Genomic DNA, 20,705 nt, shown 5'->3' with positions numbered 1-20,705 from the left:
TCCTTCTCAGAACCGAGTGAAGCAGGGCAGGGCGGGAACGGTTTGGAAACGAGAGAATATGGATTTTTGGCAAACACTGCTTATTGAGAGCACACAGAACAAGAGAGTCGAAGTGCTATTACCATGGGCTATTGTACAAATGTATTACTTTAAAACATTTTTTTTTTTAGGTTAGCATCTAGAGTGATAGGCTTTGCCATAGCATCGCCATCGTTATACTGTGTGTTTCATTAGACTTTTTATTCTCATGGAGAGGTAGGCTTTGCCATAGCATCTTGGTCGTTACACATTGTGTTATTAGACTTTATATTCTCATTCATTCTTTTCCCCAGCTGCCCTCTCCCACCACCCTTCCTTCTTAAGCAGTTTGTTTTCACCCCGTTGCTCTCACCTACTGCTTTCTTATTGTCTTCCTTAAGATCTCTTCTTCCACCTCATGACCCTTCATTTAGTTTTATGATCTATACATATCTATATAAATACTTGCATAAATCATTTTAAATTTAGGTGCACTGGCTATTTTATGGTCTCTAATCATAGCTTATAAGAAGCCCTTCTTTTGGTTATTTTACTTATTTACATTTTAAATGTTATCCCCCTTCCCGGTCTCCCCTCCATAACCCCCCATCCAATCCCCTGTCCCCTTTGTCTCTGAAAGGGTGCTCCTCCACCCACCCACTCCCACCACACAGCTCTTATAAGGAGCCTTTTAGTTGTTAATATATTATCTCTTTGTCTTTTCTTTTTTGAAAATAAAGGAATTATTTAATTTTTAGTTATGTATATGTATGCCTTCCCCATCCTCTGTGTGTATATGTTTGTACATATGTTCACAGAAGTCAGAAGAGGATGTTGGGTTCCCTGTAGCCATAGTTATATGCAGTTATGACAGACTCCAGTCCTCTCCAAGAGTAGCAGTGTTCTTACTGCAGAGCCATCTCCCCATCCGTCTTTGTCTTCCAATAATACAGTGTCCAGCAGTTGAAGCAGTGCTAAATCTTGAAAGAATTATGGGAATTATGGTTTCCCTTCACAAGTGAGGACATTGGTGTTCCATAGTGAGAGACCTGGAGCCCGGGCTTCTTGATGAGCACCCCGTTGCTCTTTCCCCGTGCCTAACAGACTACTTGGTGGCTAGTATCATCCTTTAAAGCAACCGTTCTTGGAAACTCTAGCAAAGGAGAAAACTGCCATAAGGAATGACATATCATTGCATATGTAAGTGGGATTGGTACTCACTTCAGTGTTATCTTTTCTGTCCCTCTGTCTTTCCATCATATCTGGACTTATGGTTGAATTACTCTTAATAAACAGATGGACTTGTTCTACCTCATTGGTCCTGAGTTTGCCCTTTGACCTCACAAGACAGGGATGTAGCAGGAATGCCTTTAAATTTTATTACTTTCTCCAGTCTTCATTCTTTTGGATTCTGTGTGGTTGTTGTGTTAAACTGCTTGTGTTTCTCCGGGGCCAGCAGGGATCTGTTAAGATACGCAGTGAGCACTGGTGCTTATACCCTGGATGTCATGTCTATAGAGTATATAGGATGGATTTATAGTCTAGTTTGTTCTGTTATGAATGTATCACTAAACTTACTTTCTTTCTTTGAGAATAAGCGTTGAACATACAGAATTCAGAACAGGGAAGTTTTGGCCTCTGGGCAGGTGGGATGGGTACGTGCTGTATCCTCTTCTGCATGAAGGGAGGGCAACCCATTTCACTGGCTTTTGCTTTAGAGAGAAAATATTAGAACTTCTCTTTCTATCTTATTTTTAATTTGTTTTCGAAAACTCTTGCTTCTGATGCGTCTTAGTACATGACCAAACAGTAAAGTTGTTATGTGAATACATGTCATTAGCAAATGATTACATATGTGTGTGTGTGTGTGTGTGTGTGTGTGTGTGTGTATTGGGGAAATATGCTTAAACATGTGAAGATACCGTAAGTCACGGTCAAATGTGTTCAGAAATCGCTGGTGACAAGTTAGAAAAATGTGAGTCAGGGGTTTCAGGATACCGGGGTTTAAATATTATCTGTAATATTTCATTTTTATGGTGATGATTGGAAATAAAGAGGAAAACAACAACTGAGTGGAGAGTTTATCTGACTGTCTATTTCTTACAGCTAATGAAAATTATCTCCCCAATAAAGATTTAATTTTAAGAGGAATTTTATGTTCTTGTTCATTATTTTGGGGACTAAATAACCCGTTGGGGTTATTAGGCAAGTGATACTGAAGTTAATTCAGTGCAAGTCGATGGATTTAAACTTTTGGCCAAGGACTTAAAGTCCTTAAAGCCTTTTCTGATGATTCATCTTTCTTTTCTGAGTATAACAATTTGTCATCTCTTTTCTGGTTCTCCTCCACAGAATAAGACCACAGCTTGCCAAAGAGAAGATCGAAGGTTGCCATATCTGCACGTCAGTCACACCGGGAGAGCCTCAGGTCTTCCTCGGGAAGGATAAGGCCTTTACTTTTGATTATGTGTTTGACATTGACTCCCAGCAGGAGCAGATCTACACCCAGTGCATCGAAAAGCTCATTGAAGGCTGTTTTGAAGGCTACAATGCCACCGTGTTTGCCTATGGACAAGTAAATGCCTCATTGTGTGCATGCGAATTAGAATTCAGTTCTGTTTCCATTGTCTTGTCTTGTGGCCTGGGTAGTATGAACTGTCCTTCTCTTGTCCCTTTGTTCAGACCGGAGCTGGGAAAACCTACACGATGGGAACCGGATTTGACGTGAACATCATGGAGGAAGAGCAGGGCATCATCTCTCGTGCTGTTAGACACCTGTTCAAGAGTATTGATGAGAAAAAGACCTCAGCGATTAAAAACGGGCTGCCCCCTCCTGAATTCAAAGTGAATGCCCAGTTCCTAGAGGTAATAGACTCATGGTCAATTTCCTTTAAATTTTACCCGTTACAGCAGATCCTTATTAATAGGATACTGCTGGGCTTTTGTATAGTGCTTTGCACACAACACTCAGTCAATGTGGGTTTAGGAAATTAGCATTATTAGTTAATAGGTAATAAATATGCCTTACTTTTGGACGCAAAATAATGTTGACATTTATACTATAAATGCGTGACATGTAGATTAAAAGTACAATTAACATTGCTTATTTCTGAACCTTTTCTTAACAAGTGATAAACTATTGTAGGTAATTTGGGTCGGCTTATAAAGTGCTAGGAGTTAAGAAATTATTATCAAAAGGGAGGGGGCAAGTTGAGAAATGGCTTCAGAGGCTGAGGGTGTCTCTGTAGTGTGCAATTATTATTGGGTTAGTATAAATTTATGGTACATAGTCTGGTAGGGCGCTCTGTTAGGAGGAGGAAATCTAGGCTCTTGGGTAATACTATAGTTAGATGGGCTGGCACATTGTAATTCTGAATTGCATTGACTTTACATATGTCAATAAAGATCTTTAAGAAATGAAGGATAAAAAATGGATGTCTCGGTGGGTAAGGATGCTTGCTGCCAAGCTTGAGGTCCTGAGTTCCATTCCAGAGAAGAGAACCAGCTCTCCATGTGCGTGCCATGGCATGCATGCTCTATACGTACGCATAAATAAATACGTGTGTGTGTGTGTGTGTGTGTGTGTGTGTGTGTGTGTGTGTGTGTGTAGTAAAAGATAGAAGAAGTAAGCCACCAGAGATAGAATTATCATCCTGTTTGCCAGCTGTAATCACAACCAGCATATTCACAATTACCAAGTGATGGGATCAGCCTGGGTGCCCATCGACAGACAAATGCATAAAGAAGATGTGAAATGCACACACACATGCATGGGCCTGTGTACAGCGTAGAGCACTATTCAGCCTTAAGAATGGAATTATGCAGATTGCAAGAAGATGGACGGGACTGGAAATCATCATGTTGTGTGGAATAAGCCAGACCCACAAAGATAGAATAACAGAGTTCCTTTTGTATTTGTTAAACAAACAACAACAAAAACAACAACAAAACAAAGCAAAAAAATAAATAAATAAAAAGGAAGGGAAGGCTTTGAAATAGAAGTGAGGGAGAGGGGAGGGGGGAGGGGAAGGAGAAAGCAGGTGAATATTTGCCTGAACTACATTGTATACATATGTGAAGTGTCGCAATAGAACTTATCTTTTTTTTTACATTAATGAATGAGAAAAGAATTAGTAAAGTCTTTAAACGCACCGAACAGGATAAGTATAAAAGGAAAAAGAAATACAGTTTTAGGGTGAAATTGTAAAACGTTGAAAATTCTTAACATCTCCGAGCTTTTTCTTTAATCTCAGCATCTGAAATGCTGAGGTAGGGCCTCTGTGAGTTCAAGGGCAGCCTGCTCGGGATACTCAGTGACACACCCCACCCTCCTAGGACAGCCTGATCTACAGAAAGTCCCAGGCAGCCAGGGCTACTTCTAATGAGACCTCACACCCAATACCCCAACCCCAACCTTCTCCCCCAAATAGAAAGTATCTCTGCCCTAACCTTTGGCTTTGCCTGCATCTGAGCCGTACTGGCTCAAGCTTGCCTATTTGTCTTTGCTTCTGTCTTGCGGAGTGGTCATAGGTCATCTTAGCTTTTGTGCCTGGGTTGTTTGTTACGATTACGTCATTTCCTCTTTATTTTTATAGCTAAATCTGACATTCCCTTCAGTACTCATAAATGTGTGATCATATACTAATTCATAGCTATATGAAGAAATAGCTGTCATTTTGAGGGCTGTCGAGTGTATTGAAGATACCCTGAAGCATGTCAGAGGCTCACAGAACCACTTCGACAGAATTAACCATTTAATGTGTCTTTTCCACAGCTCTATAATGAAGAGGTCCTTGACTTGTTTGATACCACTCGGGATATTGATGCAAAAAATAAAAAATCAAATATAAGAATTCATGAAGATTCAACTGGAGGAATTTATACTGTGGGCGTCACAACACGCACTGTGAATACAGAACCGGAGGTGACTGTGTTGTTAAAACAGAGCGTAGGGGCTTTCAAAATTGTCATTACTGATAGAACTCAAGATAAATACGTAAAATGGCTTTCGTTCAGTACAACGGAGTTAAAAATCTTGTCTGCCTTCTTTGTGCTTTTTCCCCCCCTAAAAGAACATCATTATAAAAGTATGAGAGTCCTAGCAAGATGTGTCAGGTGCCTTCTTTGTGCTTTTTCCCCCCCTAAAAGAACATCATGATAAAAGTATGAGAGTCCTAGCAAGATGTGTCAGGAACCTGGTGCCCACATGATGGAAGGAAAACCAATCCCCAAACTTCCAAATGTTGCTGTCTGATCCTATGCATGTACTATGTCTGACGCGTGTGCACACACACTGACATATGAATTGATGCCAAAATGAATTTAATGGAATACTGTTGCTAACTCCTTAGCATAACGTTTGTGTCTTGCTAATTCTTTACCATAACAACACCGAGAGAGGCCGTCATCCTTGGCAGATGATGTCTGAAGTTGGGTGCAGTGTGTGTACAGCTCACATGCCAGAGCTACAGAGGGCTAAACTGTGCTGAAGTACGAGGTTGTAATCCATTCGTTCTTTGCTCGTGAGGTTTAGGATTGTGTCTTGGCTTTTATAGGGACGCATTTAAGAAAAAAATAATAATCTTAAAAAAAATGAGAAGAAAAAACTCAAACAGGGACGCCTAACTGATTCGGATTACTGTGGAGTCCGTCGTCCCAAAGCCTTCTACTGTAACAGTTTGGAGTGGAAGCTGTAAATGTCAGCATAGGACGGACAATGGGACTTAGTGTTTTCTCCTAGTCAAAAAAAAAAAAAAAAAAAAGGAGAGTGCACCATTGTACTGAGAAGTTCAGCTGAGATGGGCCTATAACAAAAAGATAGGATGAGAGATCTTCCTTTATGTCCGTCAGCACAGTGGGTTTTAGCCGGCAGCTCAGCCAGAAGGTTGGCTGGTGCCTGTGTGTCAAGTGAAGCTTCTCTTCCCCGTTGCAGATGATGCAGTGTCTGAAGCTGGGCGCTCTCTCGCGCACCACGGCCAGCACCCAGATGAACGTACAGAGCTCTCGTTCACACGCCATCTTTACCATTCACGTGTGTCAAACCAGAGTGTGTCCCCAAACAGATGCTGTGAGTTCATTTTTCTTGTTTCTTAAACATTTTGCCTTTAGATCAGTACATCCTATGCACCTCTGGAGAGGCGTTTGATCCAGTTTTATTTGATTTTATTTGATTTTTTTTCTTCCTCTTAGTTTCCTTTTGTTGTTGTTGTTGTTATTTATTTAAAGGAAGCTGACCAATTGTGTAAGACTTTGGAAAACAAACAAAAATACTGAATATCTGTTTGTTATGACCAAGTGGAGGGGTCATCCTCTAGGCTCTTTGTGGTTAGGGCTGTTTTGTCTATTTTCCTTCATCAGCAGAGCCTTAGTTCAGTACAGCTGGAGATTGCTGTCCAAACTTTTTCTCTGATGTTTTCATTTATGCTTGCATGGCTATGCCACTGTTTCTCCAGCTGTGCAAGGGGGCAGATGTGGACAAGGTTACAGGGTGTTTGATGTCACATTAATGAGGAATCTTCGATTATCTTCCGCCATCCCAGGAGAACGCAACTGATAATAAGCTGATCTCCGAATCGTCGCCAATGAATGAGTTTGAGACGCTGACGGCGAAGTTTCACTTTGTTGATCTGGCGGGATCGGAAAGACTGAAGAGAACCGGAGCTACAGGCGAGAGAGCAAAAGAGGGCATTTCCATCAACTGCGGGCTTGTAAGACCACAAGAGACACGTGCCCTCTCTGCTGTCCCTCTCTGTTTAGCTTGGTTGGTTTGGTGATCATTAAGTAGTGCAGGCTCGCCTCACAATGATTCTCCTGCCTCAGACTTTGCCATCCTGGAGTTATAGACATACATTATCAGGGCCAGCTTCCTTTTCTCTACTGTATTCACAATATATCTCATGGAAATCCTCACTGTCTTGAAGGCTAAAGCAACAGTAATACATTGACCTTCTGACCACACTGTCTGTTATCCCACCCCCACGTCGCGGGCTTTCTTATGTCTTAGTTTGGCTCGCTCAACCTTTCTAGTATGTGCAAAAGCTGACAGATGGGAACAATGTTTTTAAACTTCTTTCCACACTTGAAAACATACATTCAAAGCAAGCCCTTAAAGTTAAGTATTTCCTTGGACAAGACACAAAGGTCACCTTGGTTGACATTTTGTGACACTGGTTTTATTGACTGTGTGGATCATTGGAAAGCTTTTTAACAGTTTATTTTTATTATGTCTTTGTATCTCAGAGTCTGATCTATTTTGTTGGAATTTTGTCCAGAGTCCAGAGATTTATCCATTTTTTTTTTTTTTTTACAAAATAGTTTGTATTAGGAATTAACTTTAATGCTCTGCCACCTAGTGGTATTTTGATAGGCAAACGCCTTGTGGTTGAGTTAGCAGAAGGTTTCATTATGTGCAAGAAAATATTTTAGAACACTCTTTTGCATGCCTTTCCTTCTTGCTCTCCTCATTATAGTATTAGACATCTGTTCCCGTGTAAGGAACAGCACTGCTAAATTCCTGTAATGGTGACACCTGGTCATATGCTTCTACTTGGACCCTTCTTGTCCTGCAGTGGGACCTCCAAACTTTAGGGGTTTTGTTTGTTTGTTTTTAACCAGTGCCCATTGATCCCAGTATGATTACATTTCTGTTAGGAACTGTCCAGTGAAGCTTATTAGAGAGACCCTAATCTCCCAATATCAAGGCCCTCATGGACAGGCTCCCTCGTAGTCAGGCCTGAGCCCTACACTTTGAATGTTGTCTCGGATGGATTAGGACACGTGTCCCGAAAGGGACAAAATCCATTGCTCAATTTCCCGTCGAGGCTGTTGAACTTTGGTGTGGCCAGTACTGAATTCCGTAGATTCTGGAAAAAGAGGCCGAGATACAGTATGACTCATGCCACTTGCTGGATGGTGACTTGGCCCTGACAGTCCGTGTTTCTGGTTGTCTCGTGACTGAAAGCTGATATGATTAGTGTGGGGAATGCGTTCCTCGTGGAGTCCAGCCCGTTCACGGCAGGAAAGTATAGCTATAGAGATATTAATGATTTACCTTTTATAACGTTGGATATTGAACACATATCATGTCATATATATATATATATATATATATATATATATATATATATATATATTTCTAAAGTATTACTTGTGTAGTGAATCCTTGCTCAGGGAAATGACACTAATATTTTCCTTGTGGCTATGAGAAGTATTAGCCACATAGACCATTTGTATTATAGCAGGAAACTTTCAAGGAGCTGGGGACTTGCTAAACGTTTGATTTAAATTGAGAAAAACTCATAATACGAATGAGTAGTTCCCTGAAGATGTAACCTGAGCTCCAGGCATGGTCAGACTTAGTCAGTCTTTAAACATTTCTGTTTTAAGGGAAAATCTCTGGACTCTAAGGGCTATGAGTAACACATGTGTTACTGAGCTTACTTGTATTTGGAAATACAAATGTGAATTAAATCCAAACACGGGGTTCTTAATTTTTATCTTGTTTCCTACAGGCTGTCCTTATTAGTTAAAAGCGCTCTAGTTAATAAGCATATGATTTTCCCCTCTCTCCTTTTCTCTGTCAGTTGGCTCTTGGGAATGTAATCAGCGCCTTGGGGGACAAGAGCAAGAGAGCCACCCATGTCCCTTACAGAGACTCTAAGCTGACAAGACTCTTGCAGGATTCCCTTGGGGGTAACAGGTATGTGTTCATCCGTGTTCTAGGTTTAGATTGCATACAATTTTTAAGGTGTTATCTGTAAGATGATTTATAAGAACTGCTTTTATTTTAAAGCAAATGAATAGGGCAAAAAAGTGACAGATACCTAAAATGTGTAAATCATTTTATACATAATAATTCTGGTAGTACTTATAATATTCTTTGGGTAGTGCTGATATTACTATTTTATTGACGAGTTAAAGTTGGGAAAGTTTGGTGATTTATTGAACACCGTATAAGTTTTAAAGGAAATCAGCAATACATGCTTGTTCTACAGTAGTGTAGCTTCTCATTTGCATACAGGAGAGGCCACAAGAATTTTGTTGGTAATAAATGAAACCTTCTAAATTACCACAAAGTCGTTTAAATATTATTGACAGTTTCTCACAAAGTCTAAGGTCGGAACTTGTTTTGTTATGCTGGAAAAGTTGTCAGAAAATGTCAGTTGGATAAAATGCAGGGCGTTTGCTGACGAGCTGTTGGATTCTGTGCTCTCTTACCCTCTAACCCTTTGCACTGGAGGACTTCATGGCTAAACATTTCCTTCTGCTACACAGTCCCTTCTTTCTCCTCCATTGACTGTGTAAATGGAAACTTTTGGGTTTTTGGCATTTGAATTCATTCATAGCCTATTTCAACAAGTTAAACACGCTCCGCACATTTCCTTGATTATGCTTTTAGTGGTCTAAAAGTCATGTTTATTGAGTAGAGGCCACACAATGAACAATCTGGGAATTACGTCTCTTTTTGGACTGCAATTTTTTAAAAAAGACTTTTGAATAATTTTGAATTTAGGTTTAAAATCAGTTTGCCTTAGAAAAAGATCTGTGTAATCCAGCAGCGTTTTAAAATATCTCTTCCTTTTATGTAATCTTGGCATGGTCTTCTTTCTCTTTAGATGTATTGCATGTTTGAATGCAATATGGCTTCCTTTGTTGCATATTTTAAAACCTGTTTTTAGTATTTTCCGTATGTTTTTCAGGATCAATCTAGTTTCATAACAAAGTAAAAATTGTTTTTGAGCCCAATGAACATTTTCTAATTTCCTTCCTTCCCTTCCCTTCCCTTCCCTTCCCTTCCCTTCCCTTCCCTTCCCTTCCCTCCCCCTCCCCCTCCCCCTCCCCCTCCCCCTCCCCCTCCCCCTTCCTTCCTTCCTTCCTTCCTTCCTTCCTTCCTTCCTTCCTTCCTTCCCTCCCTCCCTCCCTCCCTCCCTCCCTCCCTCCCTCCCTCTCTCTCTTTCTTTCTTTCTTTCTTTCTTTCTTTTGTTTTCCTTTTTTGCTTTTGAGACAGGGTCTTTCTGTATAGCCCTGGCTGCCCTGAGACTTCCTATGTTAGACCAAGGCTGACCTTGAGCTCACAGAGATCTACTTGCCCCCGCCTCCCAAGGGCTGGGGTTAAAGGTGTGCCCCACCACACTCAGCCCTCAGCCCTGTGTTCCTTTAAAGGTACAATTCTATAACTTGAACTGTGAAACGAGGCAGATCAGATGCATGTCTGCCCCTTACACATTTATATAGTTTGAATATTTTACCCCCTTGAGAGGTTGTTTGTTCTGCAAGCGTGCTGGGCTGTTCTCACTGTGGCTGGTGCTTGCCTGCTTGTTGAGGATCCTCCAGTGGCTCCTTACCTGTTTTCTAATGACGAGTCGCCCTTAGAGGAGACGACCCTTTCTGATTCTAACCTTACCGCACATCGATTTCTGCCTAAGCTTTCAGGATTGAGCACCTAGTTCAAAAACATTGTACTTTATTTAAATTTTGTGACGTAAAAGAGCTCCACGTCTCTTTTTGTAGCGGGTACCAATCACACATAAACAAAAAATAGGCTAAGGTTTAAGTATCACATATTTATATAATTTAGAGTTACAATTTTCAATAAACCAGCTTTTATATATTTTAATTATATATAATTAGACATATAATTATACTGTATATTACAGCTTAAAAATTCATGCCCAAAATGTGGAAATGGTGAAAAACATAAAGCATAAGTAAAACCAATTATATTTCTAAAGTATAATATGTATTCCACATGTATTGTTATGGTATGCTATACTGCACACCTGAGAGAAACAGATCACCATATTACCAATAGTTTCTTCTAAGTTAACGGTATCTTCTTTAAAAATAGAATTATAAAAGTAAACATTTTTTGATGTTTGCTTAGAGCAAACTAGTTCTTGAGACATATACCTTTGAGTTTTGTTTAATATAGGGTATTTTTCCCTTCCTTGCTCAATGCTAGCCAGCTCCTCTCCTTCCCGACTTTTCATAGTTCCTACTTAATTAGTTCCCGGTCTTAGTGCTTTTCAAAATATTTGTGAAATGCAAGCCTTCCTGCCTTCCAGTTCCTAGTTGACCACTACCATCCGTAACTGTCCTCCGTTTGCCCTATGCATGACTCACCGCATGGATTTGTGCTGGTCTTTACTGTTGTCAGTGAGATGAGTTCATTGGTGACAGGAGGTTCAGGTGCTACACACGCTCACGCTCAAATCTCGGTCCTTACCGTTTGTAACATCGGAGTGTAGTAAGTGCTTTGCAGAGCGGTGCTGCATGCAGACCACACTTATACACTAGGCGTCCTCTAGTCAGCATCCCATCGGTCCTTACTTTCAATTGCCTACTATATTTTCATTATCAGATCATAGCTAGAGAGGCACAAATTGTCTTAATTTAATGATCTCTCCAAAGCATGTGTACATCATACATACTTATGCATCTATTTATATAATACAACAGCGTTTTTGAGAACTAAGGTGCATCAAAATACCGTGCTACATATTTGGAAGTACCTTGAAGAATTAAACTTATAGGCCTTCCCATTCAGGCCTTTAGTGTCTGAAGTATGGAAAATGTTTGTATGAAGGGAATAACAGCAATCGTGTACTGGATAAGAGGGAAGCATTCTAATGGTGCAGGGAGCAGAGGAAAGGTCCAGCCGAGCGGAGTGTTCGCTGACAGAATGCTCAAAGGTAGTACGAGCAGAGACAGGAAGGAATGAGTAAGAGCTCATAGGAGAGCCTTCTGTGGTAGCGCATCCCGTTAATCCTCACACTCTGGAGGCAGACAAGAGTGGATCTCTGTAAGTTCGAGGCCAGCTACAAAGCTGAGTTCCAGGTCATCCAGGGACATACAGTGAGACCCTGACTCGAAAAGAGAGAGAGACAGAGAGAGAGTAAAAGGAGAGACGCTCTAGAACACGACCTTTTTATTTGCTGTATTTTTGAGATAAGGTCTCATGGCGGCTCAGGTTGCTTTGTACTTGCTATCCTGCATCAGCTTCGGCTTCCTCAACAACTGGGAACATCCTTCGAAGAAGGCTCAGTAGGACACAGCTGAGATTCCCGGGGGAGGGAAACCGTTAAGGCAATTACTGATTAGGGTCAATTGCCCTTACCTTCCTACCAGGGTGGGTGAACTGGGTCTTTAAATGAAGGTTTGATATGTTAATTATGTTCATGTTTTCCTGAGTTTGGGTGCATCCAGAGATGGATGTGAGCATTTTGCTCAATTGCTTACCACTTTAGTGCCGAGATTGCAAGTCCGTTGAAGTGGCTGCTGGGGTGTCTAAATTTAGTCCCTTATTCTTGTGTGGGAAGCACATTACTGACTGAGCCATTTCCATTTAAACTGGCAGTGACATCAATGCCAAGAAACAGTGGCATTAAAACACAAATCAATACACTCACATTGTCTGGCCTCGGGTTTCCGGCGTGCTTCCCTATAAATAGTTGCATTTCATGAGGATACCGTAAGCTGCAAGGCTTCTACGGAAGACAGAAGCTTGAACCATTGCAAAGGTATCGGCCTACGTTGGCGCAGCATTGTGTCATGAGGCAGAACGCTATGGCAGTCGGAGCCTGTGGCAAGGAGTGCTGTCCACTTAGTGGTTGATCAGGAGTTAGAGAAAGAGTGCCAGCACTAGACTCTTCTTATATCATGTCAAATTGGATTGCAAGTGTCCAGGACAACCTTCATGTGGTTCGTTGACAGACATAATAGCTGGGGTATATAAGCATTTGACTATTCTATTTTGATGAGTCAGTTTAACATGTCTCGTATTTCCGTTCTTTTCCTGTGTAGTCTGGTCAGAAGTCAAATAACAAACTGAGTAGCCAACCACAAATGATGGTTTACTACTGTGAAAAGTCGGCAGATACTATATGCTTCTTTTGTTTGAATCTGATTGCATTTTGAATGAGAGTCATAGCTGAATCGAGCCAAAATGTCAGTGGAAAGGAAGAATTTTTAAAAACAATTTTAAAAAATTTAAATTTATTTTCTATGTGTATGTGTGGGGTGCCTGCATGTATGCCTGATTGCCATTTGGTTGCAGTGCCCCTGGAGGGCCAGAAGATGGTATTGGATCCCTTGGGATAAGAGTGACAGAGGATTGTGAGCTGATATGTGGGTGCTAGGAATTGAATCTTGGCCCTCTGCCAGAGCAGCCAGTATTCTTAGCCGTGAAGCCGTCTTTCCAGCCCTCATACTTGAATGAAATTTTTTTTCAAAAAAATAAAGCCTTAAATAGTCAAAAAAGTTTATTTTCAACATGCCATATTTATTGTTAAAGTGATAATAGAATTATTGTGTGCCCTTCCTCAAAAAGTTTACATAGGGGGCTGGAGAGATGGCTCAGCGGTTAAGAGCAGTGACTGCTCTTCCAGAGGTCCTGAGTTCAATTCCCAGCAACCACACGGTGGCTCACAACCATTTGTAAAGGGATCTGATGCCCACTTCTGGTGTGTCTGAGTGTACTCAGATGAATAAAATGAATAAATCTTTTTTTTTTTTAAGTTTACAGGGTATAGGGAACTTTCGGGATAGCATTTGAAATGTAAATAAAGAAAATATCTAATAATTAAAAAAAAGTTTACATAGTATCCAGAGATAAATGTATGCGCTCACCACCAAACCCAGACACTATTGCAGATGCCAGCAAGTGCTTGCTGAAAGGAGCCTGATGTAGCTGTCTCCACTGTGGCTATGCCAGTGCCTTGCAAATATAGAAGTGGATGCTCACAGTCATCCATTTGACCGAGCCCAGGGACCCCAATGAAGGAGCTAGAGAAAGTACCCAAGGAGCTGAAGGAGTTTGCAACCCTATAGGAGGAACAACAATATGAACTAACCAGTACCCCCAGAGCTCTCTGGGACTAAACGACCAACCAAAGAAAACACATGGTGGGACTCGTGTCTCTAGTTGTATATGGAGCAGAGGGTGTCCTAATCGGTCATCAATGGGAAGGTTGATTTTGTTGATCAATTGGTTTTGTGAAGGTTCTATGGCCCAGTATGAATGTCAGGGCCAGGAAGCGGGAGTGGGTGGGTTGGGGAGCAGCGGGGAGGTGGGAGGGGATAGGGGATTTTCGAAGAGAAAACTAGGAAAGGGGATAACATTTGAACTGTAAATAAAGAACATATCTAATTAAAAATATAAAAAATGTATGTGCTCATACATTCTCAAGGTATTATGAATCAACATAATATATATTCTTTCTCTCCTATCTTACCTAAGTTAACAAAATCCTTCTGTTAAGATGGTCTTAAATCATGAAGGCTTTTAATGTTGACTTTATTGGTAAGTTAGTAACATCAGTCTTTTATGATCTTCGAAGGAAGATGCTATGTAAATGGTAGGAACTTGAAAAATGTGCATTTCAGAACTGGCTTTCATTTGTACAACGAACCGCTATTTGTAACTTTCAGCCAAACCATCATGATAGCATGCGTCAGCCCTTCAGACAGGGATTTCATGGAGACGTTAAACACTCTGAAGTACGCCAATCGAGCGAGAAATATCAAGAACAAGGTGATGGTCAATCAAGACAGAGCCAGTCAGCAAATCAACGCGCTGCGGAGCGAGATCACGCGCCTTCAGATGGAGCTCATGGAATACAAAACCGTAAGCTAAAAGCAGCGACTGCGTTCTCTGACTGACTGAAGGCCTGGGTCGTGAACGCAGTCTTGACTTGTTGGAGTGGCTGCATGTATTTGCTTTGGAGGTAGTCTTCGGGAGGTCAGACTGTCTAGAATTCTTCAAAAGGCTCCTTACTCAATCTATAATTCTCCTGGCTAATGCACCGTGAAAGATTGAAGGCCAAGGAAATGGGTTTTTTTGCCTTGGGCCTGGGAGGATAAAAAGGCTGCTGGTTCTAGAACTGTGTGATCTTGGGGTTGTCCTTAAAGAAAACTCTTGTGTACTTAAGGCCTGTATTAACCAATGGGGGTGTGTGTGTGTGTGTGGTTCTTTTCAAGGGTAAAAGAATAATTGACGAGGAAGGCGTGGAAAGCATCAATGACATGTTTCATGAGAATGCTATGCTGCAGACGGAAAATAATAATCTGCGTGTAAGAATAAAAGCCATGCAGGAGACCGTTGATGCACTGAGGGCCAGAATCACGCAGCTTGTCAGTGAGCAGGCCAACCAAGTTCTTGCCCGAGCAGGTACGTGTTTAGGGTGGGGTCAGTGGGAGATTAACTTCTGAAGGATATGACACACCCTTTGTGTTGATTATTTACTCTAAATAGTTGGAATTGAAATGTTGAGCTTTGAGATATATATATATATATATATATATATATATATATATATATATATATATATATATATATAAAACTTATAATTTTAAGTTAAATACCTAATTTTAAAAATCAATAAATTCCTACATAAACAAAACATGTGCCCTTTGCAATATTTTTCTTCACGATCTGGGTTCATGTAATTCAAGGTAGGAAATTTGTTGTAGGAATTGTGTTTTTATTTGGATACTAACTTTCCAAACTAGGGCCTCACACAGGGCCAGGCAAGTGCTAAGCCAGTGAGCTATACTTCCAATGCTGGAGTCTTTGTTTTAAAATAAAATGTCCATTTCCTATTTTATCTTGCAGGTGAAGGGAACGAAGAGATCAGTAATATGATTCATAGTTATATCAAAGAAATTGAAGACCTCAGGTATAGTTTTCTATAACATGTAATGCATATCAGATTTTGTAATGTTCAGAATATTCCTGTGTGCTGGGCTGAATATTCAGGAGCTATCAGTATTGCTATTTGGGACCTGTGGTTGTATTAACTTTAGAGGACCAGATACTTGGCTTTCCCACGGCATCATATTCCAAAGCTAATTTTCCCTGTCTCCTTTCCCATGTTCCCTTTCCATTTCTTCTCTTACTGTTATTGCTAGATCTTTATTGGACATCACCAAACCCAAAGTATAGGACAGGCAGGCCTACCCGATGCTGGTGATTTCATCCTTAACCTTTTCATGCCCGTGGATCTTTTCCCATCACCTGGAAACAGATCCAAGTCTCTGAATCAGCTTTAACCTTTTGAACTTTCTATTCCTTCCTGCTTTTTTTTTTTTTAAGTCAACCATACTGGCTTTGGATTTTTCCATGTAGTCAACTTTTACAATCTAAACTAATGGATATTTTTAAAAGATTTTTTAAAAATTTATTATTCATATGAGTACACTGTTGCTGTCTTCAGAGCATCAGAAGAGGGTGCCACAACCACCCTCTTACAGATGGCTGTGGGCCACTCTGTGGTTGCTGGGAATTGAACCCATGACCTCTGGAGGAGCAGTCAGTGCTCATAACCACTGAGACAGGCATAGCATAAAGAGGCCACAGTCCAGTAGAGCATTGTAACTAGACATATGCAGGAAATTGAAGTGTCATAATTTAGTATGATAAAAAAGTCTATCTATAGTCTATGGATGTGGAGAAAGCTGCAGAAGAAAAGACTGGGGAGTTATAGGAAGGTGACGCAGGACAGGGACATTAAATACAGCTGGAAGATTTTTAGTTTCCATGGTCCTCTCTGATGCTTTGTTATTCCTCAAGGGGTAGAACCCCCCAGTTCAGCCATGTGGACCCCTCATGTCTATCCTCACAATTCCATGTCTTGAATTTGTGTTCTTTGTACCCCTTTGTCCCTAGGCTATTCTCAGTGACAAGTACTTTCCCTACTTTCTGCCCTAACAAAGTCGTTTTTGAAGATGCTGTGACATAGCAATAAAGTTATTATTGATTATAACTTTAATGTGTGTGTGTGTGTGAGAGAGAGAGAGAGAGAGAGAGAGAGAGAGAGAGAGAGAGAGTGAGTTAGTTTAATAGTTTAATACCGAACCATGTGACAAAGGTCTTTAGGTATTGTGTCCTAGTTCTGCACAGTATCCGGCTTAAACAGTCAGTTTCTGCTCTGACCGGGAGTGCTCCTCCCTGATCTGTCTAGAATAGAATTTATTCTAGACTGATCTCTCCTCACAGTGTAGACCTCTATTTACTTTGCCCGGAGAAACAGCGGCTCTCTTAGTTTCTGAACGCCCTCCTCCATTTGTGGGCAGCCGCTCTTCAGCTCCTTTCCTCCCTGGTGTCTGGCCAGTGCTTGCTGCAGCTCGTGTTTTCGGGTGCTGTGGTCTGCTTCCTCTCCTCCACCCTGTTATTCTAAAGCTGCATGCCAACCTTGATCTTGCCATTGGGCCAAGTGGCATGACTGCTTCATTATATCCTAGGAAACCGCCAGCGTAATTCCCACCCCTAGCGACTAAAAGTTATACCTTCATGTTCACAGTTAAGGCTTTTCCTTGAGGCTTTTATAGGACAGAGATGACTCATAGGCCACGTTCAGTCAACTGTCACACCCAGTACGGGTTAATACTTAGTTTCAGATTCCCAACTTTGACATTGCTTTGGTGGCTCTTTAATTAGATGGGTCCCAGCCCTGAAGAGTAGTGTCCTAGAGTCCCAGGTTTATAATGCGCCATGTAAGAATAGCTGGCATATTGAACCATCCGTAAAATGGGAGTGTCTGGGTTGACGTTTAGGTTGTTTTTCCCTGACATCTTTACTTCCTGGCATCTCTGGGTTTTAGTGTGTTAGTCTATAAGAAAAGAGAACGCTTGCAAGCCTCTCACAAAGTTAGTATGGGCTTGAGTGAAACAGAGGCTCAGAGATTCTTAATCAGTAGGTCCAGAGTGTCACATGACGTAGCCCAACGTCGCAAGCTCTGTTTTCACCTGCTAATCCCTTTTTAATCCATACTACTGTCAAAGTTGATTCTCATGAAGATTTATTCCCAACTCCTTAAGCCAAGCAAAATTAATCCGAAAGATCTGAATGTATCACAACTTGGGTATTTATTTTAAATCTTATTTTTCAAGTTATGAAATCATAGGAGTGGCCTTTTAATAAAATGAATCCATCACCATTTGAATTTGGAGATATTAAAACTTTTGTTGAAGGAAGAGAATAGACCCCAATGGAAGCGTTAGGGGAAGGACTGAAGAAGCTGAAGGGGTTTGCAACCCCATAGGAGGAACAACAATATCAACCAACCAGCCCCCCCCCCCCAACCAGAGCTCCCAGGGACTAAACCACCAACCAAAGAGTACACATGGAGGGACCCATGGCTCCAGCTGCATATGTAGTGGAGGATGGCTGTATCTGGCAGCAGTGGGAGGAGAGGCCCTTGGTCCTGTGAACAGCATAGGGGAATGCCAGGGTGGTAAGGTGGGTGGGTGGGTGAGCACCCTCACAGAAGCAGGGGGAGGAAGGCTGGGACAGGGGTGTTATGGAGGGGAAACTGGAAAAGGGGATAACATTTGAAATGTAAATAAAGAAAATACCTAATTAAAAAAAATAAACATGTCAAGAAAGAAAAAAGAAAAGAAAATTGTTAAATTTCTACTGTTTCCAGAGTTGAGAACTAAACGGCATGCTTTGCTTTATGCCTTCAGTTATTCTCAGGAATACATTTTCATAACAGCGTGTCTGTCACTTATCTGTTCTTTGAAATACAGGAGTGTGTCATGGACATTTCTCTTTGAATGTTAAGCATTTTTCTGCTGATTTATTTTCAGGACTCTATAGCACTACCTTGTGTTTATAATTAATTTATTTTACTACTGTTAGATAATGACATTTCTAATTTTTATAAGAATTGCTATTATTTTTAATGATAGTTATGTTTGGGCAAGTTTTAAGCTCATTGCATAAATGGTTCTCATAGCAACCCCATGGAAAATATTTTTATCCCTGTTTTACATGGGGAAGAGTCAGGGCTTTTAGAGACTGATAATCAGGCCAGATCTAGTGAGTAGCTGATGAAATCTAAGCCAGGATGCTGCTCTTTGCCTGGGACATCAAATACTTTCTCCCTTTCATCAGTATAACACAGCAACAGCATGTGTGTTTGTATGTTCCACACACAGGGAGTGCAAAGAGAGGGATAAAGACACATTCTCTCTCTAGCCTAGAGAAAAGCAGCTTTTCCTCTTGTGCTGCAGTCTATGGAAATGAGCCCTTAAGGTTTCAGCCCCTACTAAATGCATGCAAGCCTTGGAAATAAAACCAAATAACTTCTATCAATTGCTGTTTGTTACGTAGTAGAGTCTAAAGTACATATTTCGGGGCGGTGGTTTATTATATTTTCATGTACTTTTGCCTTCATTTTGACAGGTCCAGGCTTTGCTCTACATTGACAGTATAGAAAGATATGGCATCTAGGCTAAGGTGGATGTGTTTCCTATGCCCCCGGTGCTGATGGTTTGGACAGCAGTGTCCCAGAGCTCAGTGCTCCAAAGTCAACTTAGAGATGCCAGTGTAGTGATTTTTAAAAATGTTCTACTGTAATAAAAATTGTTCCTGCTTAAAGATATATACATATATATTCTCTTCCCATTAGGGCAAAATTATTAGAAAGTGAAGCAGTGAACGAGAACCTTCGGAAGAACTTGACCAGAGCCACGGCGAGATCTCCTTACTTCAGTGCCTCCTCAGCTTTCTCGCCTACTATACTGTCTTCAGACAAGGAGACTATCGAAATTATAGATCTAGCAAAGAAAGACTTGGAGAAGCTAAAACGGAAAGAGAAGAAGAAGAAGAAAAGGTAGTATTATATAACTGAACGCCTTTCTTTTTCACGACGTTTGATTTGTAGTGGCAGTAGGTATACAGTCCTGTCATTCAGTTATGAATACATGAGAAATTATTTAAGTTAGCTTACAATTATAGACTTTGTAATGGTTTATCTCTACATATATATAAGAAAACTAAGTTTAACTTTAAGCATGTAGTAATGAGTAGTACCTAGACTATGACAATAATTAGAGTTTATGTTGTTGTTTCACGTTGCTGCTTTTGCATTCCATTCATCTTGCTTTCATGTGAAGCTTCCGTGTCCCATTGTTAGTAACAACAGCGTGTCCTTCACTTTTCCCTTTTCCTAATAGAGCTGCGTAGTCTCCAAGGTGCTCTAACCCTGCTCCGCAATAAATTACCTAAAGGCTGACTAATCCAACGGAATATCATTCGGTCTCTAAATATTCCCTGCAGGGGTCTAATTGGATTACACAAAATTCCTTCCTGTTATTTCAGGTTCTCTGAATCTCTCAGGGAATTGTTTAGCCTTCCACCACTGCGATGGGCCGCCTGCATCTGATAAAGTTTCCCCCCCAAAGTCAGCTGGGAAAAGAAAAGGGAAAAATTGAAAACTTGACCATTTGTAATGTGTGAGTGGTTAAATACTCAAATTACTTACATATTTATCTATTGATTCTATAATACCATCCAGTTACTTACAAAGAATATATTTGAACCTGCCACTGAAACTCAATTTAAACCTTGTGTCTAGCTAGTTATTCAAAGGGAGGCCAAGCTGTCTTCTTTTCCGCTGTCTTGTTACAGGGAGTCTCTGGAACATTATAGACTTTTTACCGGCTCTTTTGTTCAGTTTACTTAAAAATGTATTTAGAAAACAAGACATTTCTTCCTTGAACGGTCAGTTGATAAAGTTATTGGACACTTAAATCTGTTAGGCTAACTCGGCCTTGTGTCTTTAAGGTAGAAAAGAATAGATAAAAATAATTAGAACAAGTTACAAGCTGACTAGGGGGCATTGGGTTCTTGAGCTAGTCATGTTTTCACAGGTACTGCTCATGTCCATGGCAGCTACAGTAGGACC

General features: G+C 40.7%; 1 protein-coding gene across 39 annotated transcripts in view; it reads left to right on the top strand.

The window, feature by feature from the left end:
• The window catches only part of Kif21a (kinesin family member 21A), a 117,108-nt gene that overhangs the window by 49,957 nt on the left and 46,446 nt on the right, over positions 1 to 20,705 (top strand). For all 39 annotated transcript variants that reach the window (XR_001781495.2, XM_017316478.2, XM_006520495.4 and 36 more), the window contains exons 2-11: positions 2,371 to 2,593; positions 2,701 to 2,883; positions 4,793 to 4,942; positions 5,951 to 6,085; positions 6,558 to 6,725; positions 8,601 to 8,716; positions 14,446 to 14,641; positions 14,995 to 15,184; positions 15,629 to 15,692; positions 19,428 to 19,631. Coding sequence is in view for 38 of the 39 variants with exons in the window: in XM_006520495.4 (XP_006520558.1) it covers positions 2,371 to 2,593; positions 2,701 to 2,883; positions 4,793 to 4,942; positions 5,951 to 6,085; positions 6,558 to 6,725; positions 8,601 to 8,716; positions 14,446 to 14,641; positions 14,995 to 15,184; positions 15,629 to 15,692; positions 19,428 to 19,631 (1,629 nt within the window). In the remaining variant the exon portion in view is untranslated. The remainder of the gene's footprint in view (positions 1 to 2,370; positions 2,594 to 2,700; positions 2,884 to 4,792; positions 4,943 to 5,950; positions 6,086 to 6,557; positions 6,726 to 8,600; positions 8,717 to 14,445; positions 14,642 to 14,994; positions 15,185 to 15,628; positions 15,693 to 19,427; positions 19,632 to 20,705) is intronic.

Source organism: Mus musculus, chromosome 15 (genome assembly GCF_000001635.26).
Source record: "Mus musculus strain C57BL/6J chromosome 15, GRCm38.p6 C57BL/6J".
Classification (NCBI taxonomy): Eukaryota; Metazoa; Chordata; class Mammalia; order Rodentia; family Muridae; genus Mus; species Mus musculus.
This window is presented reverse-complemented; position numbering and strand designations above follow the sequence as displayed.